Here is a 24643-nt window from a genome sequence, read left to right on the forward strand (position 1 = left end):
TGTGTTATTTGTAGGCTATGAAGCATTTTGGGACAACATGAGGTCAGTAAAATCCTTCTTGAAGTTTATATTTTTCTGGTACACCCATCAGTAACAAATCCTGCAGATTTGATAACACTTAGCTGAATTACTACCAATGGCCACTAGATGGCAGTCTGTACAACCTCAATCCGCAGGGAAAACGCCACCCGATTATTGCTATTTGAGTTACCACAGTCCAAGGAACAGTGAATGTAAAATACAATCGGATAGCATTTATGGAGAGGGTCTCATTAATCAGAAGGTGGGTGGAGTGGTTGGTGCTGCAGCTGTCTCCCAGACTAGGTCTATATTCCATCCAGCGTGGGCGATTAACGGGTCTGATTGAAGAGTTGAAGCTGACGGGAAGATTTCATGTTTTTGGGAAATACTTCCTTGATGACCACTCAACTTCCCTTCATGCCCCCCAGTGCTCTCCTCAAAAACTGACTGACCCATGCAAATCTGCTGTTATCATCACTTCAAGTTCAGAAAACAAACCATCATGCCTCTATCCCTGGGACGTTCACAGTGGGACTGTTTCCATGTCACTTTTGTCACTTTAACTATATTCCTTAAGCCTTGCTGCCTTGTGTCCGTTACCCTCCCCCCAGTAACAAAATAAGCCCCTAATGCCTCCAACTCAACCACCCCCCACCACCACCACCACCATTTCTCTCCAAAATATTTGAAATATTGCTCCTGAATTTGTGTCTACCCTACCTGGAGAACCCCTCCAGTCAGGCACTGTTGACATCCACTGTGATGGTGACAAAGGTAATCTCTCTCTGTCAGTTTGTCTGTGGCCTTTGATTTGGCTGACCGCACCCTCCTTCTCCGGTGGCTGTACTCGATCAGAAGCTGAGCGAGACAGCACTTCCCTGGGTCCACCCTTCTCCATCCAGTCAGGGAATGCCCAGGAACGACGCTTCTTCCCACCCATTACCTCTTGATTCTCCTACTTCTAATCTACGTGCAGCCCCTCGACATCAGCTCCCGTGAAGGCCCGTCCGTCACTTTCAGTGCATACGCTGATCTCACCCAGTTCTCCCTCCCCCTTTCTTCCAATGCATCCAAGCTGTTGGAACGATCTTCAACATCTCTATGCTCCATTAGCTTGAGTTCTAAAACTCTGCTGCACAATCTTCGCTAACAAGAACACAAGAAATGGGACATCCTATTGGGATCGCTATAAATAAACTACAGAGGGTTGTGGACTCACCAGTTCCATCATTGGCACAAGCCTCCCCGATTTCGAAGACATCTTCAAAATTGATGCTTCAGGAAGGCAGCATCCATCATTAAGGACACCCAATATGCCCTCTTCTCATTTTTATCATTGGGGAGAAGGTACAGGAGCCTGAAGACACACAATCCACATTTTAGGAATAGCTTCGTCCCCTCTACCATCTGATTTCTGAATGGGCTGTGAACCCATCAACAATATCTTGCTATTTTGCTCTCTTCTTTCAACTACTTAATTATCTTTTCATATATGTCTTATAGTAATTGATTTTTATGTTTTGCATTGTATTGCTGCTTCAAAGTAACAAATTTCATGACACATGTCAGTGATAATAAACCTGATTCTGATTCTGACTCACGCCTCCCAAGTTTGCTCTGCCGATCAATGCGATCATGGCTATTCTACAGTGGCCACAACTCCTCTTCTGTACCATTCCTCTATTTCCCTCTACTCCTTAGCATTTTAAAAATTGTATCCACCTCCCCTTTAAATACTTCTAATGAAAGCTCCCGGATATTGAAAAGCCGATGAGGAGAGGACGTCTAGGATCAGAGGGCACAGCCTCAGAATAGAGGGACATCCCTCTGAAACAGAGGTGAGGAGGAATTTCTTTAGCCGGAGGGCAGTGAATCTGTGTAATTCATTGCCACTGGCGGCTACGGAGGCCAAGTCATTAAGTGTATTTACGCTAGAAATTGATAGGTTCTTGATGTATAAGTGTATGTGGGGAGGGAGGTGGCTATGGAGAGATGGCAAGAGAATGGGGCTGAATAAAATCAGTCATGATTGAATGAACTCGATGGGCTGAATGGCCTAATTCTGCTCCAATTTCTTAAATCCAAACTATTTAACTTCTCTTGGTAGGATAATCCTCTTGTCCCAAGAACTAGCCCAATGGATCTCCTTTGGATTGCCTCTAAAGCTGCCCTTCTCTTTTTAGTAAGGGTTCAAGGGCGTCATGGTGGCGTAGTGATTAGCGCAACGTGGAATGCGTGGACTTTCCCTGGGTGCTCCGGTTTCCTCGCACAGTCCAAAGACCTACTGGCTAGGCGAATTGGTTAGGGTTAAGAGGGGTTGGCGGGCTGCTGGGGCTCCATGGTTTGAAGGGCTTACTACACTAAATAAGTATAAATAAAACTGTGCACCAAGCCCTCCCCCACTGCCCTCAGTACAACTGCAACAGATCTCCCTGCTTCTAAACCACCCTTTACAACAAAGGCCAAAGTGCCATTTTCCTTCTTAGCTACTTATTGAACCTGTTGTTAGATTTCTGTGATCTATGCCCTAGAATAGCCAATCCCTTTGAATATCACAAACAAGAGAAAATCTGCGGATGGTGGAAATCCAACACACACACACACACACACACACACACACACACACACACACACACACACACACACACACACACACACACACACACACACACACACACACACACACACACTCACACTCACACTCACACTCACACTCACACTCACACTCAATGCTGGATGAACTCAGCAGGCCAGGCAGCATCTATGAGGAAGAGTAAACAGTCATGTGTAAGTCCTGATGAAGGGTCTCCGCCGGAAACGTCGACTATGCTCTTTTCCCTCCGAACATCGCTCACTTAGGGTTTCTCCCCATTTAGATAATTATTTCTTTGATTTCCCTTACCGAAGTGTGTGATCTCGTTCTTCCCCACATTGAATTCCATCTTCATTTCTTTACCACTCAATCTATCTACATCGCATTGCAGAATCACAGTATCCGTTTCCACCTACTTTCCTATCATTTGGCAAATTTAGAAAGTTACACACTGTTCATTCTGATCAGCAATGGAAATGGTAAACACTTGCAGGGCAAGACCTGATTGCTGTGGTATCTCACTAGTTAACTCTTTTCAGTCTGTAAAGGACCCATTCATTCATAACTCTTTTTTTATGAGACAGTTTTCAATTTATTCTAATACACTTCCTCCTATTCATGTCAAATATCGCCTCACACCAAATCCCTTACCTCCCACCCGAGTGCTATTTCCCTGACCAGCAATGGTCGTTGTTCAAATCCCACCATGGTTCAGTCCCTACTCCCTTCCTCGCTCGGACATCCCGCCGACCTCTCTGCCACAGACGGCCAGGCCTTCTGCTGCCTGGTCCCCCGAGCTCCGGAATTCCTTCCACTAATTTTCCACATCCTTCTCCTCTTTGGGATGCTCCTTCAAACCCCCCTCATCCACGGAGCCATTGTTAGCCCTCCTGTCGTGCCTCAGTGTCCAATATCATTAGACACTCGCTCCTGTGAAGCGCCTTGAGATTGTTTTAAGGACCTTGTGTAAGTACATAATAAACAGCACAAACCAGTCTGAAGTTGGCCGCTTAGCACAAACACACGCAATCCACAACTGAAAGCGGACAGACACAATCCAGAAGCGAGCCAAACACGTATTTAAATCATTCATAATATCCCTTTCACTCGACATATTATGTTCAGTAAACCTAAATCACTCCGTACCGGGCGCGTTTCCAGCATCCTAACACCTGTGTTTCCACAAGGGTCCTAATGGAAATCGCCTTTGAAAGTGTTCAGTGTCATAAATCCTCGTTCAAAACACCTCCTGTCGCTGAGACCGTTCTGTCCCTCTCTGCAATGTCCGCTCACTTGGAGCCGAGCAATTTGTTTTTGTTAATGTGCGAAAACGAAATTATTTCGGTACGTGAATGCAGCCGAAATCTGCAACCACTCCACCCGACCCCTAAAGTGTGTATGAAACAGGCAATCTGTTCAGTATTTTCGGAATGAACTCAGGAGTGTTGGGAGTGTTGGCAGATGAGTTGAAATTTAGGCCGACCATCATATGGTCGGATGCGGACGAAGTTCCAGGCGCGAATCGACTTGCTCTATCCCAAAGGTTTTTCGTATTTTGTCTCCCCATTTTTTCTCGTCTTGTTTGTTAGATCCAGAATACCCCGGTTATTTCTCACTGGCGCTATGAGGAAATCGCGTTCTATTTTATTTTATTGCGGGTTATGGTGAACGGACAGCGCCTACCTGTATTGATAGGTGATACCATCAAACTCGGTGATGAAACTGCAGATGTTGGAAATCTGAAATAAAATCAGAACACGCTGGAATAATGCAGCGGGTCAGGCAGCGACTGTAGGAAGAGAAACGGTTAATGTCTCGGATCAGAGACTCTTTATCTCGGTTTCTCCATCTAAAGACGCCGACTGACCTGCTGAGTGATTCCAGCGTTTTTCGTTTTCAGTATTTTGGGGGTGAAATTACACAGGAAAAGCTCGGCGGGAAACTTTCCGTGTAGTTTAAAGGTCCGCACGACATCGTGGGTAGAACTGCCTGTACTGTTCAATGTTTGATAATAGGGTAGTCGGCAAACACATGCAATCAATCAGTCGGCAATCAGACCGTTTTAGATGTAAAAGCTGAGCACAAATAATTTCACTCTGTTGGACCTCATCTCCCTGTCTCACACAATAAATTATTTCCGATTCTCTGACAAAAAAAACGAATATTCTTAATGAAGCTGACCAATTTCTTTCAACAGTTCGACCCGACAACCACAAATGATTTAGCGCGCATAATTTTGCGTCAGTCACCGCTCCCTTTAATTTATACTTACAATTGCAACCCAGGTTAAACGCAGACGAACAATATAGATGGTTAATGTGTAAATCTCGCTTTAATTTATATCGAATGATCTACAACCGGCTTGTTTAAGGTTTGTGATACATGTAACTTTGTTATGAAATTTTTTTGCTCTAACTTTTCGATCACTAATAGTTTCTAGCTTTGAATCTGGATTGAAGAAATTACGATTTCCCCAAATTCTCTTAATTTATTTCCAGAAACTAACCAGGAAATTTAACCGATTTTACTTTCCTGTTTTATCTCTCTGTGGTGGTACGGGGTCCATTTCTTGCAGTCTAATATTAGTTACCACGTTCCCTCGGGTCGGGTACATTCGCTAGAACCATCTATTTCATCATGATCAGTCTTTCGGAATCGCCCTGTCGATTCTTCTCGTTGAAGTGAGGCTGAAAACCGTCACAATTTCCTCTCCGTTTCCAGCTCATCAGACGATGAAACTGATGCGAGAAACGGCAAATAAGCGCAAGTGCAATATTACGACCGTTTTTAAAATAGTTCATTTATCCGTTCTCTGGCAATGCCAGCTTTTATTGTCTGTTCCGAACTGTAGACACATGTAGACCTGACCGGGTTAGGACCGCCGATTTCTGCTAACCAGATGTTTTGTTTTTACAACAATCCAGTTGTTTTATACTACTTTCTAATACTTTTTAATTACAAAATTAATTATTTGAATTTGTTCCCCACGCTGGTGCTTTATAATTTATTAATAGATTAGTAAACCTAGTAGTTTTATTCACTGGTAGTGTTTTAAAAGTTTCGAATTTACAATAAGCAGAACCTAAAAAGGAAGCAAAAATTGAAATTAGAGACCTCCATTACGGCTTCTAGGAAGCGAATGATACGGTACTTTGGCATGCACAAGCGTCTCTTCTTCTATCGCCTCAGTAGAACAACGGCAATATATTATTTTATAAGAACATCCGATAAAGCGTGTAAATAAACACTTTTCAGAAAACAGCCCAAGAGTCCTAAGCGCTCAGTGATGTTAACTGCTGGCCAGTTTCACAGCCACACAATGACTTGTCCGTCGATCCTAATTGGTTCAAAAGCGAAGCAAACATTTATATAAACACTACAAAACACAGTAACGCACACAAAAGCTCTAAGATATGGAAATAAATCATGAGAATTAAACACAGAAGCGCGGCTGGTGATTTCTCTCTAACAACGAGAAACTTAAAAGTTTAGGAAACAAACGGTTCGTTAATTGAAATAAGATTAGTGAATGAAACTATTAGCGTGTCTAAATGGACGGAATAGTCCAAACTGTGTCCATTGAATGGAAGAGAGAACGAGTACAAATTCAAGCTCTACAAGGATTTGCAGGCAGAGAGGGAAACCTGCAAATCAGAACTAGAACTGACATATGCAACATCTTAATTTTTTCTCTCTCTCCCATCTTGGCAGCCAAAAACCCCTTTGGCTGTTTAGCCAATCCCGGATTTTCACTACGCAATAGTTCTGGTCAAAGTTATAATATAAAAAGGGGCGACCCAGTTGATCAGTTATGATACACCAGCGTGTCACTCACCCATTGCCCTCTCCTCAGTCCCGGCTGCAATCTGGGATCCAGCACGTCTCCTCATTCTCAATAGGGCGCGCCGCGCGCGCACACATACACACACACACACACACACACACACATACACACACACACACACACGCACACACACACACACGCACACACACACACGCACACACACACTCACACGCCAGCAGACCATGCAAGTACTACACGTTTTGCTTTGCCTCCTGATCTCTCTGGGATTGACAGGCAGCAACGAGCCAGCCTTGGAGAAGGATTTGGGGGCAGAAGAGAGCGTCTCAGACCATGCGGAAGCTGAGAGTCAAGAATGTTCCGCTTGTTTATGGAGGGAGCACAGCAAAGCACTGAGGTTGGAATCCATCAAGTCCCAAATCCTGAGCAAGCTGCGTCTGAAGCAAGCCCCCAACATCAGCCGCGACATTGTCAATCAGCTCCTGCCGAAAGCTCCCCCGTTGCAACAACTGCTGGACCGCTATGACATCCAGGGAGATGACTGCTCAGCCAAAGAGCCTGCTCTGGAAGATGACGAGTATCACGCCACGACAGAAACTGTCATTACCATGGCCGCTGAACGTGAGTACCCCTGTCCCATCTTCAAACTCTGGGCGAAAATTCTATCGATGACTCCAAGGGGCAATGCCACACTGGCGGAGGGGGTGGGGCGCTTAAACATCATGTAATAAATTGTAATCTTTAAGTGCATCTGCTGTATCGAAAGTCTGAAATGTCTCTCTCCAGGTGACAACAACCTCCTGTTTGGTTCAAACTGTGCTACACGCTGCAATTTTGATGGAGCGACATTTGGGCCAATCCCTTATCTGTTTCCACGGGAAACTAACTCAAAGTATCGGCTTACATGATAGAGATCTCAGGTTAACACAAACGCAGTCAGTCTCCAGGTCACATTGTAATAGTCCAAATATTCCACTCGAAGTTGCTGTATAATTAGCAATAAAATCTGTGTTACAGAGAATAGAAAAAAATTAGACGTTATAACTGACACAACAGCGACTGGAGATCATAATAGAAAACCTAAATAAAAGAGAATATATGGAAAAGGAACTAATATCACAACTATTGATGCAAATACTAAAGCCATACATGAATGTTACTAATACAATTTAAAAAACTAACACCAAACTTAACGATTTTAATGCCTCAATGAAGATTAACAATAAATGTATCTACTGATAGAACTATTTTTAACCTATGTTTTTGGATTATAATTTATATTTGTGCTATTTACTACTTTGAAGTACAACTTGTATATGAAAGATGCAACATCAAAAATGATCCTGAAGTCAGTTCATAAATGGAAATGTATGATCCATTAATTTCCACACTGTGGATCAGTGATGGTCACTTAGAGATTATAATACACAAAATATCAGGAGTAATTTCCTCTTTATAGTCAAACAATATCAGTAAACAATAGCAGTGACTTACAAATCTCTGCAATTATATTATCAGAAGCAATAATTTCTCACCCATAGTCCATACTAGGAATAATTTCCAGTTCATAGTCACTGAAATATCAGTACAACAATTTGCTACTTAGTTTGTTCAAAGGTAGTGATTTCCTGTTGTTTGTCCATGAAATTGTTCAATCTGTAATTTCTAGATTACAATTTGTGTAAAAATCAGAAACCGTCATTTCAACTTGACAGTCCATATGATATCAGCATTAGAAACTTTCACTCTTATACTAACAGTAATCAGAAGATTTCTAGCAGTTGGAGGTAGTTTTTCCTTTTAAGCAGTGGTAATTTTCTGTTTATAGTCCATAAAGTAGCAGAAGTAGTTTCCAGTCTAGACTCCCACAAAATGTTGGGGTGTCGCTTTTCTGTTTATATGTAGTAGTTTCCAGTTTCTTATCTTTAATTATTATAATTGAAGGTGTAATATCCATGAAATTATCACTCACCACCACTACAATCTTCTTTGTGGTGGTGTATCAACATGGGTGATGCCAACAGGCTCAATAAACTGATTAGAAAGGCTGGCTCTAGTATAGGAGTTAAACTGGACACACTGGAGGTTGTGATGGAACAAAGGATCCTATGGAAAATCCTAGCAATTCTGGACAACGTTTCCCACCCTCTGCATGCCACCTTGACTGAACAGAGGAGCATTTTTAGTAATAGACTAAGACAACTACACTGCTCCTAAGAATGCTATATGAGATCATTCATACCCTTGGCCATTAGGCTCTATAATGAATCAACCCTATAGCCAGGGAAGTGATGCCCCCCCCCCTCCTGTTAGACTGTTTGAAGTAACTTATTTTTCATTCTTTCTTACTTCTCTTCTAATATTTTAATATCTGTATATCTGTGCACTTGTAATGCTACTGTGATGCTGTAATTTCCTTTGGGATCAATAAAATATCTATCTATATAAAACAGTAATTTCCCATAAAGTATCAAATGCATTAATGTCCTCCCATAGATCAGAAAGATCTGTAGCAGTAATTCCCAGTTCATAGTCCGTAAAAAATCAGAAGCAGTCATTTCCGGGCTACTGTGCACAAAATACAAATATATCCAAATTCATGATATTCCATGGACTGAAGCTGTAATTCCCAAATCCACACAATATCAGGAGCAGTTATATTCTAACTTATAGCTCTTGCAGTGTCAGCACAGTTTGAAGCAACCAGGAGGTTGTTGTCACCTGGAGAGAGATATTTCAGGTTTTCGATATAGCAGCAGACACATTTAAATGTTACAATTTATTACATGATGCTTAAGCGACATCACCCCTTCTATGACATTGCCCCCTTGAGTCAAGAAGAGATGAGAAGCTCCTATTTTCAGTCCAGAGTCTGTAACATATTTCAATGTATCACACAATCTATAGCACATAAAATATCAGAGACAGTAATTAGTAATCCATAGCTTGTTGAGCCCTAGAAACAATTTCCCATCCTTTGCCCATGAGTTCCTCAATTCAGTAAATTCCAGTCCACTATTCATAAAATGCTAGAAGCATTAAAAACATTAATTTCTATTCTGTGGTTGGTAAAACATTGGTGGACATAATGTTCACTCTAAAGCATAGAATATCAGAGGCAGTAAACTGCTGTCAATTGTCCAGGAAGTATCAGGAGCAGTTAATTCCAGTCTATCATCCACAAAGTGTCACATGCAGTTATTTATAGTCAAGGATCCTTAAAATACGAGCAGCAGGAACTTGAATTTTAGCCCATAAAATATCAACTGTCCTCTCCAGTCTACAGAAGCAGAAATTTCTGGACAATGCTTAGACCAGAAACAGCAATTTTCCAGACTATATTACAGAAAATATCTGAAAAAGCAATTTCCTTCTTATTATCCATTAGGTATCAGAAGTTGCAAATTCCCCACCATAGTCCATACAATATTGGACTAATAATAATAATAATATACAAAAACATAATTTTCCAGTTTTTGATCCAGAATCAGAATCAGGTTTAATATCACTAGCATATGTCATGAAATTTGTTGTTTTGAATCAGTAGTACAGTACAATACATAATAATAAAACACTCTAAATTACAATAAGAAATATATATAAAAAATAAATAACTTGAGCATAAAATATCAGGTGCAGTAAATACCAGCCTGTGATACCAAATCATTTGAAGCAGTAATGTCCAGACTGCAGTTCATAAAATATCCAAGAAAGTTATATGATATGGTCTATAAAATACTATTAAGTTCAGAAAATGTCAGATATACTTCATAAACTATCTGAAGTGCTCATCCACAAAATGCCTAGAGCATTAATTTCCAGACAGTAGTCCACAAAATGTACCAGAAGCACTGATTTCACATGTACATCCACGAAGATCTACAGTAATAGTAATTTAATATTTACTGTATGCACATCATATATGATCAGAAGCAGTCATTTCCATTCTTTCTATCGATAGAACACCAGAAGCAAGAAAAAAATATCTGTAGATGCTGGAAATCTGAAATCAGAACAGAAATTGTTGCAAATACTCTGCAAATCAGGCAGCCTCTTTGTAGAACGAAATAGAATTAATGTTGCTGGTCAGAAGCAGTAATTTCAGCAACCAGAAAATATCAAAAACAGTATTTTTGCTTAAAATATATAAAATATCAGGAACAGCAATTTTCAGACTATAGTTTATAAAATAAGAGAAGCAATTTGCAGTCATAAATGATCAGGAGCAGCAGCTTCTGCTCTGTAGTTTGGAAAATATCTGAAGCAGTAATTTCTCATGCTTAATGCATGTTAGAAGCACTGATCCAGACGAACTGTAGAATTATGGAAGATCTTAGAATGGTTACCGCACAGTCAGAGGCTGTTCAGCCTATTATGAAGCAGTAATTTGCCACTGAAAGTTCATGAACTATCAGAAGTGGTACTTCCTTATCTATTCTTAATAGACAATAGACAATAGGTGCAGAAGTAGACCATTCGGCCCTTCGAGCCTGCACGGCCATTTTGAGATCATGGCTGATCAATTCCTATCAATACCCGGTTCCTGCCTTGTCCCCATATCCCTTGATTCCCCTATCCATAAGATACCTATCTAGCTCCTTCTTGAAAGCATCCAGAGAACTGGCCTCCACTACCTTCCGAGGCAGTGCATTCCAGACCCCCACAACTCTCTGGGAGAAGAAGTTTTTCCTTAACTCTGTCCTAAATGACCTACCCCTTATTCTCAAACCATGCCCTCTGGTACTGGACTCTCCCAGCATCTGGAACATATTTCCTGCCTCTATCTTGTCCAATCCCTTAATAATCTTATATGTTTCAATCAGATCCCCTCTCAATCTCCTTAATTCCAGCGTGTACAAGCCCAGTCTCTCTAACCTCTCTGCGTAAGACAGTCCAGACATCCCAGGAATTAACCTCGTGAATCTACGCTGCACTTCCTCTACAGCCAGGATGTCCTTCCTTAACCCTGGAGACCAAAACTGTACACAATACTCCAAGTGTGGTCTCACCAGGGCTCTGTACAAATGCAAGAGGATTTCCTTGCTCTTGTACTCAATTCCCTTTGTAATAAAGGCCAACATTCCATTAGCCTTCTTCACTGCCTGCTGCACTTGCTCATTCACCTTCAGTGACTGATGAACAAGGACTCCGAGATCTCTTTGTATTACTCCCTTACCCAACTCTATACCGTTCAGATAATAATCTGCCTTCCTGTTCTTACTCCCAAAGTGGATAACCTCACACTTATTCACATTAAACGCCATCTGCCAAGTATCTGCCCACTCACCCAGCCTATCCAAGTCACCCTGAATTCTCCTGACATCCTCATCACATGTCACACTGCCACCCAGCTTAGTATCATCAGCAAATTTGCTGATGTTATTTTCTATGCCTTCATCCAAATCGTTAACGTAAATGGTAAACAGCTGTGGCACCCCACTAGTCACCACCTGCCATTCCGAGAAACACCCATTCACCGCTACCCTTTGCTTTCTATCTGCCAACCAGTTTTCTATCCATGTCAATGCCTTCCCCCCAATGCCCTGAGCTTTGATTTTACCCACCAATCTTCTATGTGGGACCTTATCAAATGCCTTCTAAAAATCGAGGTACACTACATCCGCTGGATCTACACCGTCTAACTTCCTGGTTACATCCTCGAAAAACTCCAACAGATTAGTCAAGCATGATTTACCCTTGGTAAATCCATGCTGGCTCGGCCCAATCCTATCACTGCTATCTAGATATGCCACTATTTCATCCTTAATAATGGACTCTAGCATCTTTCCCACCACCGATGTCAGGCTGACAGGTCAATAGTTCTCTGTTTTCTCCCTCCCTCCTTTCTTAAAAAGTGGGATAACATTAGCCATTCTCCAATCCTCAGGAACTGATCCCGAATCTAAGGAACATTGGAAAATGATTACCAATGCATCCGCGATTTCCAGGGCCACCTCCTTTAGTACCCTAGGGTGCAGACCATCTGGACCTGGGGATTTGTCAGCCTTCAGTCCCATCAGTCTTCTCATCACCGTTTCCTTCTGAATGTCAATCTGTTTCATTTCCTCTGTTACCCTATGTCCTTGGCCCATCCATACATCTGGGAGATTGCTTGTGTCTTCCTTAGTGAAAACAGATCTAAAGTACTCATTAAATTCTTGTGCCATTTCTCTGTTTCCCATAACAATTTCACCCAATTCATTCTTCAAGGGCCCAACATTGTTCTTAACTATCTTCTTTCTCTTCACATACCTAAAAAAGCTTTTGCTATCTTCCTTTATATTCCTGGCTAGCTTGCGTTTGTACCTCATTTTTTCTCCCCGTATTGTCTCTTTAGTTAAATTCTGTTGTTCCTTAAAAACTTCCCAATCATCTGTCCTCCCACTCACCTTAGCTCTGTCATATTTCCTTTTTTTTAATGCTATGCAGTCTCTGACTTCCTTTGTCAGATTTCACGTCACAATTTCTATCTTAAGATATGTTGTGTTGTGATTATTAGACTCTCAGTCCAACAATAATTTTGCAAGGCCAAGTTCTTAGACAAGAAATCATATAAACATGTCACATCAGGGTTTTTCCTTTGCCTTTTTTTTAAAGTCTGAACTACTTTGGGAATGGTAACTGTTGGAGTGACCAAATAAACCATGTAATTCAGTAGCATTCAGGCTGTGGCTAACTTTCATGGAGCAGAAGATATTCTCATTCTGGAGACTGAGGTGGAAACTGTGCCAAGGGTTGTGCAGGAGGATCACAACTAGAAGGAAACGAGAGAGAAATTATCCCAACAGAGGTACGTCATAGAATCATGCAGAAAATCTCTTACACAGGAGGAGGCGGTTTAGCCATCTCTGCCCCACAGTGGGTCTGTAAGCCCTGCAGATCATGTATACAACCAGCCCTCTAAATGTGGGTTTCTGCTTGAACAACTCATTCAGGCAGTGGGTCCCACACCACCCTCTGAAGGAAACTCTTCACCTCCCCTCAAATCCTTCTAGCAATAACTTTATATCTCTTGGTTCTTGACCTTTCAGCAAAGGAAATCAACTGCTTCTTATTCAAAATACCTCAGCTCTTCACAATGTCATACACCTCAACTAAATCTCCACTGTCTCCTTTGTTCAGGAATCAATCAACCTTCCTTCATGGCTATGACTTGCTACTTCTGGCAACATCTTCACAGACCTACCCAGCACCCTCTCCAGTACAATTAAATCCTTCCTGTACTATTGTGACAAGAACTGTAGGCAGGATTCAGGTCCAGCATCACCTTTCTAAACCACCTTATTGACTTGTCCTGCTATCTTTCACGATCTGTGAAATTGCACCCCAAGGTCCCTTCATTCCTTCGTGCCACTCAATATTCTTTCCATTCAAGGGGACAGCAGCTCAAATGCATCTTGCATCTTGAAAGAATTGCATATCAAAGAGCACAGTCATCCAGGCCATGCCATCTTCTCGCCATTACCATCGGGAAGGAGGTACAGAAGCCCGAGGATTCACACCACCAGCTTCAGGAACAGTTACTACCCTACAAGCATAAGACTCTTATGCATGGATAACTTCACTCACCACTACTCAGTACTGATTCTACAACTTTGACTCAATTTCAAGGACTCTTTATAACTCACATTCGCAGATTTATTTCTACTTGCACAGTTTGTCTGTCTTTGCACATCACTTGTTGTCACTTTGTCTGCTTGATGTAAATTCTATTGCTTTGTTTCTGAGAATGCCTGCAATGAGATGCATCTCAAGAATGTGTACATACTTCGATAATGCATTTACTTTGAATTTTAACTTCCACTTGGTATTGCACTGTCCTGCTGCCGCAAACAACAAGTGTCATGACATGTGTCAGTGATAATAAACCCGATTCTGATCTCTTTTGCTAACTAAAGCTTTCCTCCGCACTTACCCACTTGGACAATTACACTGCAAACGTCTTCATCATGTCACCAAAAATTATCTCACACAAGGCGTCCACTCTTTTGTATGGATGCTTGTTGTTTGACCACAGAGGACCCAAACGATCCCACCACGTTGGCACAGAACAAAGGCCAGTGGGCACTACTACAGAGCGGTGGGGTTCAGCTCTCGGTGTTTCCACAACCACCATTACCATGTCAGCCTGGAATTGGCCAAGCCCAGGGAGGCTGGTGACTCGGTCACAGAGGTCTGTTTGGAGATGCTCAGGGTGAGCATGGCACCTCTATGGGCATCACAGCTCTTCATGTCAATCTTTCTCAAGGTACATTTACTGATAACTACTGCTCAGGGGCGTCTAAGCCCGGTAGAGACACCACACAGGACAGTGGCTGATATCTAAGGCAGTGGCCTGACAACCCCGCCCCTTGTGCAGCCTCCCCTGTCACCTGAAAAGGGGGGGTTTGGGTGGATGGACAAGGCTGTAGAGCTAGAGAAAGCCTTTGACAGCCGCGCCTCTGCAGTGCTTTCAGATGTAATCAGAATCGGAATCAAAAACTGGTTTTGTGGCAGCAGTACAGTGCAAGACATTAAAATCACAAGAAATTACAAAATAAATAATAGTGCAGAAGACAAATAACAAGGTAGCATTCACAGACCCTTCAGAAATCTCATGGTGTAGGAGAAGAAGCTGTTCTTAAAATCTTGAGTGTGGCTCTTCAGGCTCCTGCACCTCTTCTGCTGATGGCAGTAACACAAAGTCCTGGGTGGTGAGAGTTTTTAATAATGGATGCTACCTTCCTGAGCCACTGCCTCTTGAGACGCCACCTCTTATCGCAGATACAGGTGGGTCAACGATGCTTTGCAGTTTCCTTCAGAGGATGATGTAATTTCCATCTAATGGCTGTGCCAGGCTTGATGAGGCCCAGTGATAACCTCTCACCAACCAAGGAATCCTAGCCACTTGGCCAGCAACTTTGGGGCAGAAGGGATGTGTCATTACTGGAGAGGCAGTGCTGCTTACTTCTGAATGGGAGCGTCCTCCCTCAGTGCAGTTTCTAGATCATCAATCACCCATGCTGACCGTCAAGCTCTTCAGCCAAGTCTAGTCCGGCCATGGCCCTACGACGGCGTTCTTTCATGGTATCCGACTCAGCAGGTCTCAGCACACACAACAGGTGCACATAACATCGATTTGCTAGGATTATTCAATCAGGACTGTTGTGCCTCTGACACAGTGTAGAGGCTTGTTATTCCTACAATACAACAGTGGCAAGACCTCAAAAACTCTATTAGCTAGAAAGCACTTGGAGATATCAGGAGGTCATGACTGATGCTGTTAAAAGACAGGTCTTACTGACATTGTAAATTTAAGATTAATTCACAAAAAGTGTCAGGATAATTATAACCAAATGTAGTCCTCTCTCTACTGTCTGCCTGAGGGGATTACATTTGGTTATAATGATTATGGAACTATTTGTGAATTAATCTTGAACTTACAATGTCAACAAGTAGGACCTGTTCTCAGCCAATCAATTCAAACACTAAGTTAAAATACTGCTGATGCTGGAAACACTCTGCAAGTCAGGCAGTGTCTGCAGGGGAAGGAACAGAGTCAATGCTTTCAGGTCAATATCCCCTGCAAAGGAGAGAGGGGGGGCACTGTTAAGGGCAAAGAACCCCTACCCCTACCCCTACCAAAACAACATACCACAGGTTAACACAAGAGCAAACACCTCAATCTGATGATCTTTCATTTGATAAAAGGCCATTAACCTTGAAACAGTAACAGATTCCCTCTCCACACATGCAGCCTGAAGTATTTCCAGCATTTCCTGAATTTAATCCAACCACTATATTCATAGAGTTTCTGTCTGATATTGCTTGATTGACAACTCCTGGGGGGGACGTTTAATGGACCTTTATTTACATCTCATTTGGTGAGATAACTTTTCAGAAATCATATCTCATTCTTGCAAGTTTGAGCAGTTTCTCTAAATCTATTAGAGCGAGAAAGAGGATGAAATGAAATAAAACAAATACTTGACTGTCATTGTCTACCAACTTGAAGAGATAGATGACTTTGTAAGTATTGTGAGTCTGCTGTTAGTCCTGCTGTTTCCCGGTTCATCGCTGATGCAGTCTAGAGAAGCTGTTGTGAAGCTGCCTTCCAGAGTCTCAAGCTCAGGAAGATGACTGGAGGAGAGCTGATCTAACCAGTAATCTGAGATCAAAGGATCGGGGCAGGTATTAGTATACAGGAGACCATAGTGAAGAGGGAATTCCCCAGGGCTCTTCTAACAGGCTAAGCAGGAGAAAAATACCAAGATACAAGTGGTGTCTTCACAGTTCATAGATGCTAACCAAAGGAATATTCTGTTCTCCCAACTTGCATAGCTCTAGTATTCCTATAAATGCTACCCTAAACAGTTTGCATGGAAAGAGAAAAATAAAGGAGGAGTGCAGATAGACCAAAGTGATCTTGGGAGAATAATTAGATTTGCATCTGTAGATTACAAAGTATTTTAAATTATAGATTACTCATTTAAACTGCAAACAGTTGTTTTGAGCTTAAAGATTGTAAGTAACAAATGGTTAATTTAAGCTACAGATGTACATGATTTTCATGAATATAAATTGCAAATAGACATTTTAATCCTGTAGTGCATTGTAATTTATCGTTTTAAGCTATTACTTGTTAATGTAACTTGCAGTCCATCATTTATGCTTATAGATCATGTGTGCAAATTGAAATCCATCATTTTAAGCTGTAGAGTATGTACATAAATTGCAGTCAACTTAAATTACACTAATCTTTCTTGCTTGTGCAAATCACAAATGGTCATTTGTGTAAATTGCAAAATGTCATATTAAGCGCTAGATATTTTGGAAGTGATGGTTTTCATTTCTACATAAGCTTCTACATTGCAAACATGTCCATCAGCCGCTTCTAGACTATAGTCAGTATGTCAGTTTGCAATCCATGTAAAGCAGTAGCCTGCACGCATAAATCGCAAAATCATTTTCAGCTTGTTAATCATGTGCAAATCGCAATTCATCACTTCAAATTAAAGCCTGCACATAAGTTATAAATAGTTTAGACTATTGTTTGTGCAACCTCCAACTTCACATACAAGTGTGTGTGTGTGTGTGTGTGTGTGTGTGTGTGTGTGTGTGTGTGTGTGTGTGTGTGTGTGTGTGTGTGTGTGTACACTCTGTGAGATACAAGCTCTCTTCTTAAGCTACAGGTCATGTGCAAATATTAAGCGCAAGTCTGTCTTTTTCATGCAATGATATGCTTTTAGGAACCTTTAGACTGTAGCATTGCATGCTAATCTAACACCAGTATTACGTTCAGTAATGTATATCAAACTCCTGAGTTTTAATTCATAAACGAGCAGTCGTTTCTAGTTATGTCTCTAAGTGAGGCAAATGATTTTGAAATAAGCTGTTGAGACACTCCCTAAAATGGAAAAAGAGGAAGAAGCTTACTTTGTTAGTAAGAAATTAGATTTTTAAAAGTAAAGTTAATGAAAATCACCCAATATTACCTATATATAACTGAAACTATTAAATTAAACTGAAATAATTAAGTAACTTACCCTTTCCTTCATATCTGGAGCCCCACAATTCTTTTTGAAATGTATGGGGTCTTGGATCCTGTACCAGGTCTGACATTTAAAATACTTCCCATCTCTACTAGTGTGAGTGTTTTGAATCTGTAGATGAGGTCTGTAGATGTAGTTAAAAGGTTGATGAAAGCATAAACAAAGGAATGTAAATGTGAATGAAATGAGGGCAATGAGAGTAGGAAACATCAGTGTTGCTGATGGTGAGACAAATACAGAGCCAGCATTACAGATCCATGTCCCACTGCAGTCAGGCCATGTCTGATAGAAGCAGAGAAAGCAAGTTACTTGAAGTTATTGAATTTAATACGTCCAAAAGGCTGCAACATGCCCTGACAGAAGACGAGGTGCTCTTCCTCAAGCTCCATTGGGCTTTGTTGGAAATTTCAGGAGGCCATGGACAGAGAGTAGGATGGAGAATTACAGTGATAGGTAACGGTCGCCTCTGCGGACTGCCCCCGTTTTATAAAGTGATCCCCCAATTTGTGTTTGGTTTCTTCGGTGTAGAGGAGGCCACACGATGAATACTGAATGCAGTACACATGACTGGAAGAAATGCGAGAACTGCTTTGCCTGGAAAGACTTTTCTGACTCCCTGGATGGTGGTAGGGAAGGTGAAGGGGAAAGCGTTGCATCGCTTGAATAGCTTGGGGAAGTACAGTGAGAGGAGGGAGGAGGAGTGGTTGGTGGAGGTGGAAGAGCAGACCTGGAAATGTGGAGGGAGCAGTGCTTTGGAAATGCTGAAAGTAGATGCTGTGCCTGGTGGTGGAATCTCATTAAAGAATGGCAGAAACTGTAAAGGATGAATGGACAAACACAGATACTTGCCCACAGTCTCTCATGGCTACCCCGATCATACTTGACCCTGCCTCACTCCATTCTCCCAGTCCGTCCATCTCTGTTGTATCTGTTCTGATCAGAAGACTTTCCATACAGGTGCACCTGAAATGTCTCCATTCCTCCTGAGCCATGGCTTACACTCAGAGTTTATTACCACATCTCACCAATTTCCCACCTCTGCTTTCAACCCCTCTCTTCCTGGACAGGGCAGGTGAAACTTCTCTTGGACAGGGCAAGATAAAAGATCCCCTGGACATCACTTTTCACCCCACTGCTCTCTACATTCAATGAATAGTCCTTAGATAGATAGATAAATACTTTATTGATCCCAAAAGAAATTACGGTGTCTCAGTAGCTTTACAAGTGCACAAATATACAAATATTAGAAGAGAATTAGAAAGAATAACAAAAACAAGTTACCTTAAAAATAAGATGTACAAGATTTACAAGCCAAAGATGACATTTACAAGATTTACAAGTTCACACTGATAAGATGGTAGTGCAAGAATTACACTACTGTTTACAGTAATGGGTGCACACTCACACCGTCCAGATGAGAAATGATGGCAGTATTGCACAGGGTGTCTATCTTATCTGTGTAAATATTTCATTGTACTGAGAACAAAATTTGACAGATTTAAAGGAAATAATGCACAGAATATGAACAGAATTAATTCAAGCAACTATATTAACCACCACACCAACATCGCCCCTTTCAGCATTCTGAAGTGACTGTTACCTTCGCAGCTCCCTAGTCAATTCTTCAGTAATCTCTCTACATCACAGAGATGAAACCGGCTCTCCAGCCCACTGAGTCCATGCCAACCACCAAGCAGCTATATTTACACTAACCTCCCGACATTCCCACCAACTCCTCCAGGTTCTACCCATTGCCTACACACTGGAGGCAATTCACAGTAGCCAATCAGCCTACCAACCCAGATGGCTTTGGGCTGTGGGAGGAAACCAAGGTACCCAGAGGAAACGCATTGTTTAGTGCGCTGATCTTTATTTTCTTCCCTGTAAAATGCTTTTACTTCATGGACTGCTATGGCAGAATACTACAATCTGACTGGCGGCTCAAGCGGCCTGCCAATATCTTGTTATTGGCCTCCATGGATCCCTGACCCCAAAGGCGAGGTCTACTGCACAGGGCCTCTCCAAGTTCAGCAGCAAACGCTGTCCCTCTACCACTGGCAGGGAAGGAGAGGCATTGTGTAAGGTGCACATTACTGGGTTAATTATTCAGAGACTCTCAGAATTTATATTCAGTGTAAATCTGAGAATGCTGCTCTTAGTCATAGTAACCTTGAGTCTGCTGGGTTGCATAAAAATCCAAATAGTTCGCTGATATTCTTTCAGGAAAACAAACTGCTGTCCCTATCTGGTCTGGCCTGTCTATATATAACCTTCATTCCAGAAAAAAAACCCTGCAATGCCAATGGGCAGTCAAAGCCTTCCACTGCAGAGTAACTATAAAGGTTCATTTCGGGTGAATTTAGGCAGCAGGATTTCCATTTTTAAAAAAAATAGTGCATCAAATAACCTTTTGGAGTTGCTTAAAAGGGTTCTTGCCCTCTCTACATTGTGAAGTGTTCGTTTGCAGTTGGAGCCAAATCCTTTGGGAAGCAGATGATGTTATGTAGGGACAGAAATATGGGGTTGTGACCCCTGTCTGTTAGGACAGGGCCTTTTAACTGCAAATGGGTTTGGACTGCAGCTGACTAACTGCCCTATGGCCACAGGACACTATTAAATAGAAAAGCACATAATGGGCAATGCAAATCCCAGTGCAATTCTCCACAGCTGTGAGTTTGACAAGATCAGCTCTTCATAACATGAAAACAGTAGGTATTAAAATCATGTTATTTTGAATTTGGTTTTTAAGGATCATTAGTTAAAACTGAATGTTCCTGCTTCCAAGACATATTCTTTAATTCAGCACAAGGCTTAACAGTGTATTGAACTGTCTGTCCCTTTTTACAAAAGCACAATTTTATTATTTTAATTGATGGCTTAGATTTCTTGTAATTGTTCCTCTGTGAGCCTGCAGTAATGCACAGCTGCAATTTTTAAATCTTTTAATAAGTATGTGCCTCTGTTGTCCCCTCCACTCCTGGGTGCAGTTCCCTGCTGTGTCAGTCCATCCTCATTTGCGTTCTTAGAGCTGCAAGCATGACCCAGGGTCTCTGCCCTGCCCTGGCTAACACTCACTGGGAATCTAACCTGGGACTTCCGGAGCCTGCATGGTTCAGCCCAACCAGCTGATGTACTGGGTGCGAAGGGGCGGTGGGGGAGGCACTGGCTTTGCTCTCCAAGTTGCTGTTTGAGCTTTGCATTTAACATTTAGTCACCTTGTATCCAGGTCCCCTCACTGCCAACTTCATAGTTAGCATAACAACCAACAGTTTAAACTGAAAACCAAAATTAATATTAAAATGAAAACAGAAACAAGTAGATTTGGAATAAAGTCCAAGAAGTGATTCTATTATGGGTTTTATACAAACTCGCTAAACCTGGAAGGAAGAAATATGTAGGCAAACAGCCTCAAATAAAGTGCCAAGGAAAAATAGGAACACAGGAAAATAAACAAGAGCTTTTACAATGTCTTCAGAGCTTTTTAACCAATGAATAAGTAATCCAACAAGTAAGGAATCACCATTGCTCTAATAATAGAGAATAAAACAGAGCAGATAGAAGTGTATGGGGAACATGAAAGCAATAGTGATCACAACATAAGATGATTTAATTTAATAATTGACAATGACATAAATAAGACAAAGACCATAATAATAAAATGGGGAAGATAGATCAGGGAAGGTAAACAAGAAATAAATATTTTTCAAGTAGTCAGTGGTAAATATTTGGAAATGCTTAAGTATTTGAAAGGTTGTAATATGCTAAGTATATTTATATGCCAACAGTTTATAACATATTAGAAGTTTTTGAATGGTGTTCTCAGGGATTGATTCTAAAAAGAAATCAGCAAATGGCGTCCTACAAAGGAAGGAAAGAAGCCAAGAGATTAAAGTCCAAGCTAAACAAAAGGTACAAAAGTACTTATAATGAATAAAGCGTTTTGAGTTGAAGGAAATAACTTATTAAATGATATATAAGAGAAATTATTAGATGAAATTAAAAAAATTATTAGATGAAATAAAAAAAACTGTCAGTCCAGCATAGGCAGGTACCCGCAACCCCCACCCCAGTCTCCATCCATCTAACAGGAATCACTCATTTCCAACTCATCACCTGCAGTCTATTTAAACCCAGCTCTCGTCCACAATCCTTGTTCACTCATCAACCCAGCCATTCTCAACCCGTTGCTCCTAGCCTTCAGTTATTTTGTTAAGTATCTGTTCTCTCTTGCTTTGTGGCCCCTCCTGGCTTCTTATTTTGAAGTTTTTTATGAAGGAGATTGCTCACCGATAAACCATCTCTGCTGCCCTGTGCCTGGGTCAAGACTCTTCCACATTTCCTGACATTATGAGGAGGCATCAGGATTTTGACCACCCGAGACACGGAGGCAAGGCAGTGGATCAGATATTTCACTTACATCAAGGCTTATGCTCTGTGGAGTTTAGGGCCCTCTTGCAGAGTGCAGCTGGAATGTGGAAGTACTGCTGGCCCATTACCATCATGGCCTCTCAGATGAGCTGTCTACCCAAGAGATGCTCACCAACCTTGAAAGCCTCATCACTCTAGCCCTCCATATTGACAAGCGTCTTACGGAATGACCCTCGATCGGCAGCCAAAACCCCCGCTCCCAGGACTATTTCAGGCTGCGAGACCCTCATCAGCAACACCTCTGGAACCCATGCAGTTAGGGAGAGCTGCTTTAACCCCCCCAAGAGTGGGACTGTCGGTGGAGAAACAACTTGTGTGTTTATTGCAGAGTAGCCAATCACCCACACATCAGATTTTCACTCTGTTCAGGTAGAGAGGAGGAGCCTTCTATCTGGTAAACTCCTCCCAGTCCCTTGCAGAGTTGGGGACCATCCAGCTGCACCACCTGCCTGCACCCTCAGAGGAATTCACCCCGTAAATCCATGGAGACAGAGGAAATCCTTGATCTCACTGAATTCCCGCAGGAATACCACGATTTAGCCATCACCTGCGGTAAAAGGTAAACCAGACCATGCTGCCACAGAGACCACATGACTGGGCGATTGACCTCCTCCCCAGCACCATCCCTCTCTGAAGCCTCATATGGAGCCAGTGATCATTAATGGAGAATGTGTGGAGCAGGTTAAGACCTACAAGTATCTGGGAGTACAGTTAGACGAGAAGCTAGACTGGACTGCCAACACAGATGCCTTGTGCGGGAAGGCACAGAGTCGACTGTACTTCCTAAGAAGGTTGGCGTCATTCAATGTCTGTAGTGAGATGCTGAAGATGTTCTATAGGTCAGTTGTGGAGAGCGCCCTCTTCTTTGTGGTGGCGTGTTGGGGAGGAAGCATTAAGAAGAGGGACGCCTCACGTCTTAATAAGCTGGTAAGGAAGGCGGGCTCTGTCGTGGGCAAAGTACTGGAGAGTTTAACATTGGTAGCTGAGCGAAGGGCGCTGAGTAGGCTACGGTCAATTATGGATAACTCTGAACATCCTCTACATAGCACCATCCAGAGACAGAGAAGCAGTTTCAGCGACAGGTTACTATCGATGCAATGCTCCTCAGACAGGATGAAGAGGTCAATACTCCCCAATGCCATTAGGCTTTACAATTCTACCGCCAGGACTTAAGAACTTTTTAAAAGCTATTATTAATGCTTTTTGAGATAGTGATTTAGATGCATATCATATTTTTTACTGAGTTAAGTATTGTATGTAATTAGTTTTGCTACAACAAGTGTATGGGACATTGGAAAAAAAGTTGAATTTCCCCATGGGGATGAATAAAGTATCTATCTATCTATCTATCTATCTATCTATCCCCTCCTGGGACACAAGCCATGAGTGACTACATCAAAGTGCTACAGCACGGCTTCATTCACTCACCTTTAAATGGGCCTTGGAGAAATGGTGAGCTGGCTGATGGGAACCACTGAGCCCTTCCTGATCTGGACTGACCACCAGGATCTCATATCCATTCAACAGATCCACCAACTCGACCCACATTGAACTCGCTGGGCCATCTTCTTTGAGCAATTCATCTTCACCATCTTCTACTGACCTGGCTCTAATAGCACACTAAGGTGGATGCCCTATCATGACAGTTCGACCCAGCGGAAATGGAGACCGGCCCTCAGCCCATCGTTCCATGCTGCCAGCTCCTCGCCCTGATTGTCTGGGACCTTGAGAACCAGACCTGTCAGGTCATACAGCACAAGGCTGCCCCAGGCAACACACCTGACAGCTGCATGTGGGTGCTGGTGACAGTGTACTCTGAGGCATTCCAGTGCACCCACTCCTCACCCTTTCTGATCCAGGTGCATGATGGGCTCTGGACTTCCTGCGATGCCAGTTCTGGTGGCTCACCATGATCGCAGGTGTAATTCAGTTCGTCACTGCCTGCCCTCAATGTGCCCGGTCCAATTCCAGCTGCCCTCTGGGGTCCTGTGGCCCCCTGCCCATCCCTCGATGGCCATGGTCCCACATTGCCATAGATTGCATCACAGGTTTGCCACATTCTGATGGGGCCACAGTGATCATGATGATGGTGGATTGGTTCTCCAAGGCAGTCCACTACATTGCTCTCCCCAAACTTCCATCAGCCACTGAGATTGCAGACCTGGTTCTCCAACATGTAGTTCACTTGCACAGCATCCCCCAGGACATTTTGTTAGAGCGATGCCCACAATTCATCTCTCACTGCTCCCTCCTTGGCAGCTCAGTGAA

At 42.3% G+C, this 24643-nt stretch overlaps 1 protein-coding gene across 1 annotated transcript in view; it reads left to right on the forward strand.

Moving 5' to 3' along the window:
* Positions 1-6432: 6432 nt before the first annotated feature.
* Positions 6433-24643, forward strand: part of LOC140741295 (growth/differentiation factor 11-like) — a 40037-nt gene continuing 21826 nt past the window's right edge. Inside the window, exon 1 of the mRNA XM_073071335.1 lies at positions 6433-7037. Coding sequence (XP_072927436.1) covers positions 6641-7037 — 397 coding nt within the window. The 5' untranslated portion in view covers positions 6433-6640. The remainder of the gene's footprint in view (positions 7038-24643) is intronic.

This window comes from Hemitrygon akajei, chromosome 18 (genome assembly GCF_048418815.1).
Source record: "Hemitrygon akajei chromosome 18, sHemAka1.3, whole genome shotgun sequence".
In the NCBI taxonomy this organism is placed as follows: domain Eukaryota; kingdom Metazoa; phylum Chordata; class Chondrichthyes; order Myliobatiformes; family Dasyatidae; genus Hemitrygon; species Hemitrygon akajei.